This window comes from Prionailurus viverrinus, chromosome A2 (assembly GCF_022837055.1).
Source record: "Prionailurus viverrinus isolate Anna chromosome A2, UM_Priviv_1.0, whole genome shotgun sequence".
NCBI lineage: Eukaryota > Metazoa > Chordata > Mammalia > Carnivora > Felidae > Prionailurus > Prionailurus viverrinus.
Genome location: NC_062562.1, coordinates 109763601 through 109779307, shown reverse-complemented (window position 1 = coordinate 109779307; position 15707 = coordinate 109763601). Strand labels below are relative to the sequence as shown.

At 36.8% G+C, this 15707-nt stretch overlaps 1 protein-coding gene across 3 annotated transcripts in view; it reads left to right on the top strand.

Annotated features, from left to right (window-relative positions):
* Positions 1–11351, top strand: part of SOSTDC1 (sclerostin domain containing 1) — a 66715-nt gene extending 55364 nt beyond the window's left edge. For 2 of the 3 annotated variants that reach the window (XM_047849282.1, XM_047849281.1), the window contains exons 3-4: positions 7579–7659; positions 10165–11351. In XM_047849282.1, coding sequence (XP_047705238.1) covers positions 7579–7659; positions 10165–10580 — 497 coding nt within the window. In that variant the 3' untranslated portion in view covers positions 10581–11351. Of the gene's footprint in view, positions 1–7324; positions 7660–10164 lie in introns of those variants that run through there. The other variant, XM_047849280.1, reaches the window with a different exon arrangement.
* The last annotated feature ends 4356 nt before the right edge of the window (positions 11352–15707 follow it).

The window sequence follows — 15707 nt, the reverse complement described above, 5'->3', positions numbered from 1 at the left end:
CCATTTCCCTAGTCACCCATCTTTACAACTTTATTTTCACCTTTGCCTTCATTTCCAATCAACTGCCAACCTATTCTCAGTGTCTCTGATCTTTGTCCTAGCCTTCCCTCTCTCTTTCAAGTTCAGGATTTTTTTTTTTCACCTGAGTTCTCGAAATAATGTGCCTCCTTCCTATGTTGCAGTGTAACTCTGCCTAACCCATATCACACATTGCATCTAGAATCAGTGTTCTGAAACCGTGTGCTCTTGACCTTCCCCTGCTTATAATCTGTCAGGGCGAGTGAACATTTCATTTAATGAGATTGCTTTGGAAAACTTTGTTATTATCTACTAAAGTTGAATATACAAATTCTCTATTTCATTCACTTCACAACTAGATTTATATTTAACAAAAATATATATCTATAGATGCATCAAAAGACAGGCACTAGAATGTTTATAACAACTTTATTCATAATAGCCACAAGCTAGAACCAATCCAATCTAGACTGGATAAATGAATTGTGGATGTCAATGCAATTCAATAGTTTACAACAATGAAAAAAGTCATTCTTATATCAAATTCTAAAACAGGCAAAATTAATAACTGGTGTCAGAAATCAGAATAGTAATTTTATTTTAGGGAGGAGAAAGAAAGTGGTTACTAGGAAAGGGGACAGGAGAGAAACTTTGGGGTACTGGAAATTTTCTATCACTTTACCTGTATGTAAGTTACATGGTGTTTTTACTTTGTGAAAATAAAAAACAAACACATATATTCACATTCACATCCTTCAGTGACTCTTCACTGTTTACCAAATTATCTCCAAACTTTTAAACCTGCAAAGCAGGACTGTAGTTAATGATCTGCTCCAATCTGCCTTTCCAATCAATGTAGACACAATTGTTTTCCATGTTCCCTAGCACATATCCTTCATTCCAGCTACAAAGTAGCTGTGGGACCCCTACACCACACCTCCCATCTACACAGAACTTGGAAGCAAATTACTTCATTAAAACATACCAGAATTGAAATTAGGAAGTTTCTGCAGCAACTTTATTTCCCAGAAAAGCTGTAGTGGTATTGGGCCAGATTCTCTGCTACGTTCTTTTTGTCCTCCAGTTTTCTGACATACCAGGAACTACAGACTGTTAGGCCTCTACTACTGGTGAGGTAAGGTCCTAATAGGTTTAGGCTTGGCCAGGAAACCCATTGGTACTTGAATAAGAGATTCCTCAGGAAAGAGTGAAACGAGACTGCATGCTGCTGGGGCTAGGAGCCTGACTTGGCTGTGGAATGCTCCTGAGGTTGGTGGACAACAATCAAAACCACAATGATCAAAGTATTTTGCCAAAATCTGGGTCAACATTGATAGCTGTGAGAATCAGATATGGCTGCCAAAATTTCTAGTGAGCAATGGTATCACCGTAGGTGGTAATTTTTGTGTCCCTCTCTGTGGAACAAAGCATTAATCAGTCACTGGAAGACACCAAGAATATCCAGGCCCTAGGGAGAAATAAATACAGGAAAAATAAATGGGTTCGGGTTTTGGCCAACTGAGTTGAGCTTTAGGGCAGGGCTTCCATCTGACTGTACAAACTGGAAGAGTCTGGAGCAGAGTCCTAGTTAAACAGATGAGGTAACTGCGGTGGAGACTATGGGGACAGGGCATGTGCGCAGTCTACTGTCGTGCATCTCACACCTTAGCGCGCAGAACAAGGACTGGGAGAGTTGTTAGAACATAGGTTCCTGGATTCTACCTCAGGGGGTTCTGATTCAAGGTCTGAGGACCATTTTTAAAGCTTAATTATTTTTGAGAGAGAGAAAGAGAGAGAGCATGAGTGGGGAGGGGCAGAGAGAGATGGAGACACAGAATCTGAAGCAGGCTCCAGGCTGAGCTGTCAGCACAGAGCCGGATGTGGGGCTCAAATCCATGGACTGTGAGATCACCACCTGAACCGAAGTCGGCCACTTAACCAACTGAGTTACCAGGTGCCCCTAAAATACGGTTTTAGAAGAACTATCAGGGTTGTGTGGAACAAAACGAATTCTAGCTCCCATTATTGGGGACAGGATATTTAATATGCTACCAACCATGCTTACACTGAGTTCAGGGACTTGTGTGAGCTGAATGTATGGTGAAGAGATCAGTTCTTACTGTGCAAGGTAGCAAATGCCAGTGAGAAGGACAACTTACTAGTCTCCCTAATTTTTACAACCATATAGAAGCCCTCTTCTTACTGTCTTGACATGTTCCCTAGAGCTTGCATATAAGGTTTTCCTTAATAGCAGCTTGCTGGCATTTTTAGGAAGTTTCCTGGAGAATTTGCCTAGGCTGGTGGTTTATAACCCAGGACCGTTTTTCACATCGGGGACATTTGACAATGTCTGAAGAAGATATTTTTGTTGTTCACAGCTGGGTGAGGGAGGTACAAGTGGCATCTGGTGGAGAAAGCCCAGGGTTGCCACTAAACCCCCTACAATACACAGGACAGGTCCCATAACAATGATCTGGCCCAGAATGTCGCTAGTGCCAAGATTGAGAACTATATCTAGAGATGTATCCACTGGATTTTGAATTTCCACTTGGGTCTTGTGTCAGGCTACACAGCGCCTTATAAACAGCACTGTGTAAATTAATATTATCTGTGTTGGGGATGCTTATAACAACAACAAAAACACATTTATTCTACAAATAAAACCAAAAAAACATTTAAACAAAATAAAAGTAAAGAGACAACTAATAACGGTAGTGAGGGAGGAAGAAAATCCTACAGAAGGATCAAGTTAAGGGGAATTCCTTTAGTGGAATTCTAAACAGGAGCTTTAGGGAAAAGGCAAGAGGGTAAGCGCTGTGCCTCATTCAGCTTTGCAGACCCTGAACTGCAGCGTCTTTGACACATACTGGACTCGACACATATTGACATGAAATGAATGAAAGATGTTAATCCATCCTCTTTTAAGGATTTTTATGCATGAAGATTCTATAGTAGCTTTCTTTCTCTTCTAAACTAACAGTGGTCAATGCCACAAGTTCTATTATTAATTGGAACACTCTGAACATAGTTTAAGTCCATAGAGAATGAGATATAGCTCATTATTGCATTCAGTAAACATATTTTGTTTATATTTATTCTGGTTCTTCCCCTGTCAGAGATAAAAAACAATTGGTCAGTCTAATTATTTTTAACGAAAGAACATTTACACATTCTTTAGTGTTTAATCAAACTAAACAATCTCTTTCCTTTTAACTTTTGTTCTCCATCTTAAATTGAATAATTGTGTTTGTTGGAGACTTCTCTAATCTTTGAAAAATCATTTTTAAATTCAAAGACTCTAATGAGAAACAGGACTTTTAAACTCATATTCAATGACTATTTTTTCCATTTCTTTTGGGCCTGGTTTTGTGCTAGACACTTTCATTTTTTTTTTTTAATTTCTTATTGAGATAGGTAAGTTCGGTGATGTTTTACACATGAAGCAACTAAGTTAGTTTCAGGAAATATAACCAGTTCATACAGATTACAAATGCCAGAAATAAGATTCAAATTCAGATTTTCTGATTCCAGTGCTAGGAGTCACATGATCAACAATACTATTAGAGCATTTAAATTCCAGCTTTTGCACATCAGAGTAATAGTGGTAATTCTATACCATTATTTGATTATTAATAATAGAACAACATCGATGACTCAATGGAGGACCAGAAAATAGATTTCAAAGCCTAAAAACAGAAGTTGCCCAACCACCATATTGAATGGTGCCACATCTAATGCTTTCAAGGTTCTAGCATTATTCACAAAATTAATAGCTTAATTACTGTATCTTCATTTTCAAACAGATAATATTGCCTTAATTATCTATGGATGTGTAACAAATTACCCCAAACGTTAGTTAGAACAACATTTACTATCTCATAGCTGCTGAGATGGCTCTGGCTTAAAGTCTTTCATAAGGCCACAAGGTATAAGCTGGGGCTGCAGGCCTCACGTGAAAGATGGGCTATGAGATTTGCTTTCAAACTTATCCATGTGGTTGTTGATAGAATTCAGGTCCTCATGGTTTGTTTAGTGGAAGGCTCCCCTTCCTTGTTGGCAAGAGACATCCATTCCTTGCCACTTGGGCCAACGCTCCATAGGAAAACTTATAACATGGCAGCTGGTTTCTAGCAAAGCAAGTGGAGGGAGCTACAGCAGGTAAGCAAGACAGAAGTCACAGTCTTTTGGTATAACCTAAGCATGAAATTCACATCTCATCACGATATTATATTCATTAGAAGTTAGTCTCTAGGTCCAATGTACACTGAAGAGAAGCAGATTGCCTCAGGGGTGTGAATATCATGAGTTGAAGGTTATTAGGGGCCATCTTTCTGATTGCCTACCATAAATATTAACCAATTTTTGAATATGTGAAAAGACAGTTTTTCTATATTTCTTAAATAATTTATCCACTTATTGAACATTATTCGTAAGATAAAAATCATTCTTGTATCACAAGGCTTTCAAAGCCATCAGACAATTGGCCACTCTGATACAATGGATGGGGTGCTGAGTCCAGACTTGAGGAAGTAGAGGGCAAGGAACTTTCCTTACTCCTAGTTCTATCTAAAGTGAGTCTTGGAGGAAAGATATGTATTAGCCAATGAGGAAGGGAATGAGGAAAGTGATAGAGGGAGATTTTCCAAATAGAAGGAGAACCATGTGCATATGAAGTTTTGGAGATGAGAAAGAACATAGCTTGTTCAGGGGAATACTTTCTTAATCAATTATGTCAAACATTTATACCCATAATCTTAGAGTTTGTGGTTATTCTTAATGAAGTACTGTTAAACTGCTCAGAAGAACTGTTAAATAGCAAATTTGTGATTATTTCTATTTTATCAAAGTAGTTTTCTAATTTGATCCTGTATGATGTATTGGATCTAAGAACTCTAAATTTTTCCTGTCCACATGCACCAACCATATTGCCCTCATCCTGGCAATTTTGCTTCTCCCTGAGGTAATATCCTAAGGCTGAGTCTGCAGAATACCAGGTGCAAAACAGAGTTAACAATTATAAATAAATTTGGTCAATCTGATTAATCCGCCGTAATAATTAAACTGCAAGGGGAGCCTGGGTGTCTCCGTTGGTTAAGCATCTGACTTCGGCTCAGGTCATGATCTCATGGTTTGTGAGTTTGAGCCCCGCGTCAGGCTCTGTGCTGACAGTGTGAGCCTACTTTGTATTCTGTGTCTCCCTCTCTCTGTATCCCTCCCCCATTAGTGCTCTGTCTCTCTCTGTCTCTCTCTCTCTGTCTCAAAATGAATAAATAAACTTTAAAAAATCAGAAAAAAGGAATTAAACTGCAAATTAAAATATCTTATTTTACTGTGACACACAGACACACAACAGAGTAATGGTGAAGAGATGAGATTCTTTTGACCCCCTTGCTTCATTTAGGCATTGGGTCTACTGGTAAATGGTTAATAGTAACATCCTTCATGTAATTGATATCAAGTACTCTGATTAGCAGGATAAAAACTTCTTCAGTTAGTATTTTAAGAGGATGCCTAGTATATAATCTCCATGTGCATACAGTAAACTGATATATTGTTTTTCAGGAAGGATGTTAGAATAAATGACTACATACAACCTTAGGATAGAGATCTGATTGTTATGAAGCAGACATACACATTAAATTGATTTTTTTTACTTTAGTTTTTATAATTTTGATTATGTAGAATTTTGAACATTTGAACCCTTAACCCATGACCAGTCTTGCCCCACCTACACCTCTAACTAACCTCCTCCCAAATTATTTTTGAAGTTTATTCCAGACATCCTATCATTTTGTCTAAGAATATTTCAGCATATACCTCTAACAGAGAAGTAGATGCTGATTCTAAACAAAACCATAATAATACTTTCCTTCTTGAAAAGCTCAGTAATTTCTTAGTATTATTAAATAATTAGTCTTTATTCTTAATTTTACTTTCTTTTTATATTGAGAGAGATAGATGATTTTGGCCTGCAGGAGATATTTGGAAAAGTCTGGAGACATTTTTGGTTATAATGGAGGGGGTGGGGATATAGTACTGGCATCTAGTGTGGAGAAGCCAGCCAGGTATGCTGCTAAATACACAGAACAGCCCTCCATAATAAAGAATTATCTATTTCAAAGTGTCAATAGTGCCATTTGGAGAAACATAGATGGATAGATGGATAGATAGCTGAATAGATACATAGGTAGGTGGGCAGGTAGGTAGGTAGATAGATAGGAATAGCAGCTATAACAGACCCAAGTTTATAAAGGGGAGAGATACAAAATATCTATGCTATCAGGTCATGTCAGTAACCGCACAGAAGGCAAAAATAGATCTAAAATTGAAAAGATGACTCAGAGTGTGTAATTATTCCAATCAAAATATCCCATAAACCAGAGGAAATTTCGTGACTTTTTTTAAAAGAATGGAGAATGGTAAGTAATATTAATGGAACATCTGTTGCAGGTGTGGATAAAGAAAGTCAGGAAAGTATGTTTCTTATGTGTGCAGCAGAGTCAAAGGCAGCAATGAACAAAATGCTTAGTAAATACAGATAGAACATGTGTTGGGCAGCTAATGAAAAACCTAGAAAAAATTATTTTGAATTTGCTAAACAATGATCTGTCAGGAATGGCTTTTTTTTATGCTAAATGCTATGAATTTTCACAATTGTGACATATTTTTAAGATGAAAATTGATAGTATTTCTTTACTGCAGAAAGAGCTATGCTCATTATTCTCCACACAGAACCCCTGGCAATAATTTACCTAGCGGAGCAGCAGTTCATGCAGATCAAAGCTGCATTATTTAAGTGTGTCCAGGGGGCAGATTTTAGCTCCATATGCCTTATACTTTAAAGGAAAAAAAATATATCGGTTTGCTTCTTGAGAAACAAAATATGTTTAATAGGTGCTTACTGCAAGTCTAGCAAAACTCACCCGAACTCCTTCCTATTATCTGGGAAGAACCCGCTCCCTACCCTAAATACTCTAAAATCTGGGGGGAGTGCGGAACAATTGTGGGAATGTAAATCTCTTCAAATGAACAGCAGTGTATTTTCATTTAAATTAAACCCGAATGTGAACTAGATTCAGGAAAGGAAATGGCAGAGAGGGAGATAGTCTGGAGTTGCTATAGAATGTGCCTGGCTGCTTTAGCTCCCAGACAACTGATGAAGCGCAACTCTGAAATTTCAGGCCATTTGTATACCAAGCTCCTCCTTTTCTGTAGTCTTCTCTTCTATTGGTAAAATTCTTTTGCAGGGTCATGTAGGGATCCCACCCCTTCTCTGTGTTTTCACTCTGAAGCTCTATACAACTTTACACCTGAATGAACGCCAAACCTCACTGGATATATAAAGGGAACCTTGAAGAGGAATTTCACAGTTACAGTGCAGAAGCAGAGGGAAAGGAATTAACCAGCTCTCCAGCCAAGCAAATCCTCTCCTCACCATGCTTCCTCCTGCCATTCATTTCTATCTCATTCCCTTTGCATGCATCCTAATGAAAAGCTGTTTGGCTTTTAAAAATGATGCCACAGAAATCCTTTATTCACATGTGGTTAAACCTGTTCCAGCACACCCCAGCAGCAACAGCACGATGAATCAAGCCAGAAATGGAGGCAGGCATTTCAGTAACACTGGACTGGATCGGAACAGTAAGTGTGTTTTACTTGCATGGATTTTGTTTTTTTTTTCTCTTTTGGTAGCATTAGCTCACATTCCTATAGAATGTTTCATTGCTAACTAACCTGAACCATGTATATTTTGCTAAACAATCTGGGAGTAATCTACTGCATGTGTAGATTGGCATTCTTCCCTACAAAGTTAATGTAACTAAAACAGTGATTTGATAATGCAGGCGAGGACTTAAGTTCTATCAAACATCCAAAAAAGAAAATGTTTCTAGGAATTAAACTGTTGCTTTTTTAAAAATCATGCAAAACGAGAGTTTTTAAAAAAGTGTTCTTCTACGTAGTGTACATTCGGGTTGTTTTCTGTGTATTTCAGGACGTGTACAATTGTGGTAAAGTGCATAAATGTGACTAACCAAAGTATGTATAGGAAATCACAAGCTTTCCGGGAAAAAAAAATGGCTCACAAGGATTTCTAAAATATGTCTAGTGAAATGGTTGAAAGTTTTGATGATGACCAATGTAAAAGAGAGATGTAACTAAAAATATTGGAGAATCCTATTTTTCCAACATAATTACTTATTAACCAGATCCAAATTGGGCTAATTGTATACTTCTGTGAAAGAGTGGGGAAACTTTTATAACTTTAGAGATTTAAAATAATAGCAGTACAATAATATTTTGTACAGGGAGTATTTGTTTTCTTTTCTGTTTGCTGAATTGACACACTAATCAAACATTACTTAGAGGGATTCAAATTTCTTCTCCTAACTTTTGCTTCACTCCTTTCAAGAAAAGTTCACATGCTAACAAACAGGTTTTCATAGAGACACAGAAAAACAGTGCACGGGAAATCTTACACAAATCTTTTGCTCCACCTCAATTCCATTCAACTGCTAGAAGTAATTTTGACCTTTGAGAAGTCCAAGCAAATAGGGCTACTAGTGTCTTTCTAAGAAAACCAAGGTGTTTTCACTTTCTTGAGGATAGTTGCTCTTATGTACAAAGGCGGTATCTGATTATTATTAGATTACTGAGCAATGTGGTGGGTATTCATGGTCAATGAACTGTCACTGCAAAAATGCCAAATCGGTATATACTTGGGGAACAAAAAGCTAGGCAAGTCAAATCCATCTCCGGCTCTTTCCAGGTGCATTCCTAAGGCAGATGCAGGAAGGGAAGCTGGAATCAGAATGAGACAGGCAGAGCACACTGACCAGTCAGCTAGTTTACCCTTTCACTTTCATCCTACGCTCTATACGGATGTATGTGTGTCTACATAAATTGTTTTACAGCTACTGCATCCCTTTAGGCTATGTCTCCCACCTCAGAGCTACTGAGGCCGAGAGACAAAGTCCAACTCCTCATTCAGGATCTACTTCAAATTAGCCTTCAGGATTCCACTTCAAGGCAAGACTACTTCACCGGTCCTTAGCATTTTTATTTTTTAAATTTCAGCAGTCTATCCTTATAAACATTTTTTTTTTTCTGGTTAACAAACTTTGATTTCTTTTCGAGATTGTTACAGGCAATTTTCCTCAAGTTTGGGCAACAAAGCAATGGAAAGGAACACTCAAACATTTCAAGATTAATTTTTGCTTTAATTGCATAAGGCATGTAACAAGAAACAGCTGATTAGAGAACATACTTAACAGATTCAAATAACTAAACAAAAAGTTTGCCATGACCAGCCTTCAGGAAACGAACACCATGGTTCCTTTTGCAGTTGTAAATCAGACATGTTAGGCATTTTTCTGCCATAAAATTCATGGAAATGTAGCCAAGTTGTTATGGCAACCATACGTTCCTGATTTAGGGGCTTTTATATTCTTCAAATTTTGAGTTGTAGTGACATTTTGCCTTTCAAACATTTTAATATTTGTTTTTAAAAGATAGCTTGGGAATTTAGGTTTAAAACGTAGTTATTAAGGTTGATATGCAAAATGTCAGACTTTGTACACACATGTATGTATGATTCTCTGCAGCTGAATTTTATAATTGAAACAAAATATAGAGAGAGCATACACATTGTACACAATATTTAAATACTTTTCACATTTTCCCAGGAGATTTTTTTTAAAAACCTAATTAAAAGCACTTGCAGATATTAACTGATATGACCTGTGAGAAAAAGAACATTATAGTCTCTTAGCTCACTGAAGAAGGAATATTTACACAAGTGTAAGAACTGTTTAACCCTTACTGGGGAGTAACACTAAAAAACAATGGGATTTTCAAACACTTCAGTAAACAATTAATTAATGTTATCCATGAAAACAAAAATCAGGCCTGGTTCATTTTATTTCAAAAATGTACAGCCATATGAACTGATCATTTTCACGGGAGTTATCTCTACACTCATCCAGGCAGATTTTTGCACTGTGAAAATGAAATAGATGTTCCCTTTCTATTTAACAATTTGCTATCATTTGGATACAGTTTTTGCCATTGCAGATGCCTTTGTTGTTGTTGTTTTTGAAGCGTTCATTTGCTTCTTCTCTTTAATGCACGCTCTCCCGTTTCCTGTAGGTCGAGTTCAAGTGGGTTGCCGGGAGCTGCGTTCCACCAAATACATCTCCGATGGCCAGTGCACCAGCATCAGCCCCCTGAAAGAGCTGGTATGTGCTGGTGAGTGCTTGCCCCTGCCGGTGCTGCCCAACTGGATAGGGGGAGGCTATGGAACCAAGTACTGGAGCAGGAGGAGCTCCCAGGAATGGAGGTGTGTCAATGACAAAACACGTACCCAGAGAATCCAGCTTCAGTGCCAAGATGGCAGCACGCGCACCTACAAAATCACAGTGGTCACCGCCTGCAAGTGCAAGAGGTACACTCGGCAGCACAATGAGTCCAGTCATAACTTTGAGAGCATGTCGCCTGCCAAGCCAGCCCAGCATCACAGAGAGCGGAAAAGAGCCAGCAAATCCAGCAAGCACAGCCTGAGTTAGAACTCAGACTCTCGACACCAGACTGGCTAGTAACCATCTGCTTTACAGATCTGATTGCTTGGAAGACTCAAGCCTGCCATTGCTATTTTCTTACTTGAAAATAGATGCTTTGTGCTTTGATCAAACCCACCAAGCTGTCCTAAGTATCAGGACCTTCTCTGGGAATAGCTTTTCTTTTTCAAGTTTTTCAAGATGTATGCATATCCTTGAGTGCAATTTGCATTTAAATTCCATGCAACCTGTAGTTTTAATTCCCCATGGTTCTCGAAAGAGTGGTGATACTATATACATCACTGAATCATTACTTTTTAAAGCAGAAAAGGGCTTCTTGGTTATCCTCCACTCCCCAGCCCATCCCCCACCCCACCCCATCCCCAGCAAAACCCTTTCATAATTAAAGAGTTAAAAAAAATTGTTGCCATGAATCTTCACAGTAACACTTCAGAAAGGTGCTTTTTTTTTTTTTTTTTGGTAATTTTCATGGGAAGTTTAGCAGCCATGAGTGATCTCCTTTGAAAAAGTGAAAGATATTGTGACATTTCACTTCAAAAATAAGCCCTGTAGCTTTTTACAGTCTCATAGTATGAAATTATACCCTGCATGCTGACCCTTGCTTACAATGGAATGCCAGAAATGCATGGCAGCAGCTAATAAGTAAAACTGATGAACTATTTATTTGTCAATGTTATTATTTAATGAGCTTTCACATGTGATTTTTTTTCAAACTGTTAATTTTTTATGTTTTGAAGCTTTTCCATGTACCTAAATATTTTCCTGTATGATTTGTGGTTGATCTAGAAATATGAGAATACATGTAGATATGTAAAATAAATATTTTAGTCTCCTTTATTTAGTCTCCATATATGTATATGTTTTATCATGAACTTTATCAATAGTATGGATCCTTTTAAATCAATAAGATGCTTTGTAAAACTGAAATATGTAATACCTTTTTGTTTAATCTGTGCAATCCGAAGGTGATTTAACCTTCAATTCCATCAGTTTCTTTTAAGGAAAATAAACACTGCTAAAAGTTGTTGTCCTTGCCTTTAACATGTATGAAAAAGGTGCACGTATACCAAAATTAGAATTTATGTATCAGAATAATTGATTTCTTTGATAAGGCACATTCAAGTTTTGAAAAAAAAAAGTTCTTCAGTAACAGAGAGAAAGAAAGACAATCTTTTCAGTAAAGGGATGATTTAAAAAGTTGGATGACAATCCAGTTGTAGTGAGTTGTAATGAGAATATCATATGTATATACACCTGGGATGCCAAGTCTGCTGCCCATTATAATCACCTGGAGGAGATAATTTAAGACCCAATGTCCGGGCTGGCATCCAAATTACATCATACTTTCTGGGGGTAGAACTCAGATATCAGCAGATTTTAAGGTTTTCCAGGTGATTCCAGCATGCAGCTAAGTTTGAGAAAGGACTTGTGAAAAAACTACTATCATCTGTTAGGGGAATTTTGAATACTACTGTGTGCCCCTCCCCCACCCCCAAACAACAAATAAAACCAAATAAAAACAACAAAGGAAACAACATTAGGAAACTAATTTTTCAGTATTTTCGAGTCTGACATGTTGAAACATTAAGCAACCTAGCCCCAGTCTTGAACCAGATTGTACGGTTATATAACTGATGTGCCAATTCAATCAAATGATTGAGCCCATCGCTCCGCATGAAAACCAAAGGGGCTTGGTTATGGGCTGATAAGATCTTCTGGGTTTTCCCTTTTGGATTTTGAACACAAAGGGGTCCTTGGTCCTCTTCTGTAGCAGGTTGTGCTTTTGTAATTGCGAATTTAAACGTCACATGCGTATCACACATGGCATTATAAATTAAATAAGGACATTTTGTCCCTTTCCTATGAGAGGTAGGAGAGTCTCAACCTATATGAAGACAGAAAACCTCTCTAGATTTTATAATAATGCTATTATACCATCAGATAATGTAACAATTCATAGTCCACTATTGATTTATCTTCCAGTCTTACTAACTAGATATTAAACTATCTCATATTATATCATATTAATACTTGAGACACTTATAATAATTATATCACAGGTTGAATATACCAAAAATGTATTGTTTCATATGTCTATTTCAGTGGTTTAACATTGCTCAATATGGGATATTTCATATAACAGACATTGAAGACACTGTAGCCATTTCTTCTGTCCCAACAAGAAGGTACTTTTAATAGCCTTAGAGTTAATCTTAAAAATTAGTGTGTTCCAAGATCTGAGGCATAAAAAGGACTTGACCTGACAATGGCTTTTCATAATCAAGAAGATTCTGCTGTTGCCTTGAAAAAAAAAAGTTTATTTATTTACTTTTGAGAGATAGAGAGAGAGAGACAGAGGAGAGTCCAGAGCAGGTTCCCAGCTGTCAGCGCAGAGCCTGACACAGGGCCACAGGGCTTGATCTCACAAACTGTGAGGTCATGACCTGAGCTGAAATCAGGAGTTGGTTGCTTTACCCACTGAGGCACCCAGATGCCCTTGTTGTTTACCTTTTAATAAGAAAATGTTGAAACATAAGTTTGGGTGATAATAAAATGCTAAAATCATCACTGATTTGATTGCTAATGTGAATTAGTAAACAAATGTACTAGGAAAAATGAAATGGAGTAAAAAGATTATAAGACCTCTCTCGTCTCTGCTAAGTCAAGAATTAGATCAATTTCTCATGGTCACATTTAATTTACTGATCTGTTTCTGGCGGTGTTACATTGATGATACATCCATTGTGTGGAATTTGACATCAAATGAGAGGAAAAGGTCAGCAATCAATAAGAAAGGCCTAGGATACAATCAAGCTCCCAGAGAAGAGTGCAAATTAAAAGTCAACAGAAAGAGTAGCTTTACAGTTATTTAAAAAGGCGAAAAAGCACTTGCATCTGAATTGCTGATTTTATTTCAGGGTTTGTTTTTTTTTCTGATTAAACTATGCGTAATTGTCCTCTCACCTTAGTAGCTATCATTTCAAAATGGTGAATTGTGATAATTTCAGCAGATTCTGACCTCTAGTTCACATTCATAATATCTATCCATTAAGGATTTGTTTGTCAAATTTATTTTTGTTGCTGTGAACAAGGACATTTTCAAGAGGCTTCGTAGATAGAATATAGATACTAATATTGATATTTATACATACATTAGATATATAGATATATGTGTATATTAATAACAAAAATGAAAGAAAAGTTAATAGCACATATACAAATAAATAATACAGATAGTGTGCTATACCCTAGTTAAACATGCACATAGAACCTTTGGAAATACGTACTTACAAAAGAATTAACATTTTTCTACAAATTACTTCTATTCATTTACATTAATTACAAATAATTGCTAATTGGCAATATTCTATCAGCCATGTTTATTTTACTGTGTATTTTTTGAAAAGCAATGAAAATTAAGTTTTTAAAAAATTTAATTTTGAGAGAGAGAGAGAAGGAGACTGTGTGAGCGGGGGAAGGACAGAGAGAGAGGGAGACACAGAATCTGAAGCAGGCTCCAGGCTCTGAGCTGTCAGCACAGAGCCCGATGCGGGTCTTGAACCCACAAATGGTGAGATCACGACCGAAGCCAAAGTCGGACTCTTAACTGACTGAGCCATCCAGGTGACCTGCTTTTTTTTTTAATATTAAAAAGAAACTTAATCTATTCCAGCTCAATATCAAATTAATAAGGTTTTACTAGACGGTCTTACTGTATCATTCATTCTATCTGCTACTAGAATTATTATTTTTTAATTACATAACCTGATATATCTATTTAGCATGATATTTACTTGAATAGGTATTGAATAGAATGGTTAAACTAGGTAGTTATGGTGGAAAGAATAGCACTCTGTCAAAGCAAAACCAGGAAACTTCCTAACAGCTGAATAAAGTCTTTGAACATTTAAATTTGCCATGTGAAATACCCTCTTTTTTGCAATCACTATGAAATTTAGGTATCAAAATCAAATTCATTATAGTTGGATTTAAAACATTATTTGAATTTGATGTAACTCTTGAAAATGTTTTTTAGCACTAAAGTGGCAACTCATTGCATACCTTAAATTCAGCATTTATATACTTCCTGTAGTCATACAGTTCTAATGGAAAGTGAAATGCATGGAAAATCTTTGATGAAATCCTTGTAGACACTCAGAAGGAATTCAGAGGGAAAATGATTTAGGATCCTCAGTGCTAGAGTGCATTCTCTTGTTAGGATGTTTACTTCCTTTAAGTGTAGACCGGTGACTTCCATCTTGGTCCTATTGAAACCTATTAAAATACAGCTCTGTGTTGTGTTAAATGAGTTGAGACTTGTGAACTAAGTAGACATTTGGCTACTATTATTACATTCACAAAGGGAGACCTTCTAGAATAGATACTGCAAAAGGCATTCTCCTTGTCAGTATCATTTTCAATTCCATTGATTTATCCATTATTCCTGACTCTTTATCTAACGTTGCATTTGGTGCTTTTACCTGCATAGTTTGTAAATTGTCTTGACGAGCTACAGGATGGCAAGTACCGCAGAAATCCCAATGGAAGGATGTTTTAGCTTCCTGGTTCAAGAATTGTTTAAAATGAATGCCAAACTGACTGCATAATTATTTCCAGTGCAAATTAGACTGAGTGTTCATCCTCCACATTGGCAGACCTGTTTGCTGAAGGATTTGTTTTCTGTCACAAACAAAGAAGAATGAAACAGTTTGGGAGATTTATGAAGAAACCTTAATGTTTTCCTTTGAATTTTAGTAACTACACGCTAAGGATTACCTTATATTAGTGATTTCATTTTTTTAGCAATTGGATTAGGCCCTTGAATCTGAGGCAGAGTGTCTAAATTGAATGGTATCATCAGTGATATAAATATATTCAACCCAAATTCATTGTTATTAAAACTGATCAAGGGTTTGATAGGCTTAAAGATATTTATTTATTCACTGTTAAAACTATAACTATCACTTTTTTTTTCAGCAGGAATAAATGCCTTTTTTCGGGAATTTGTTATTAAATTCACACAAATTTAAAACTCTTTTACATTGAATCTTGGTTAATTTTCACACAGTGATCATTTGAGTCCTCTTATTCATTGAGGTGTTGATCTAAATTTGG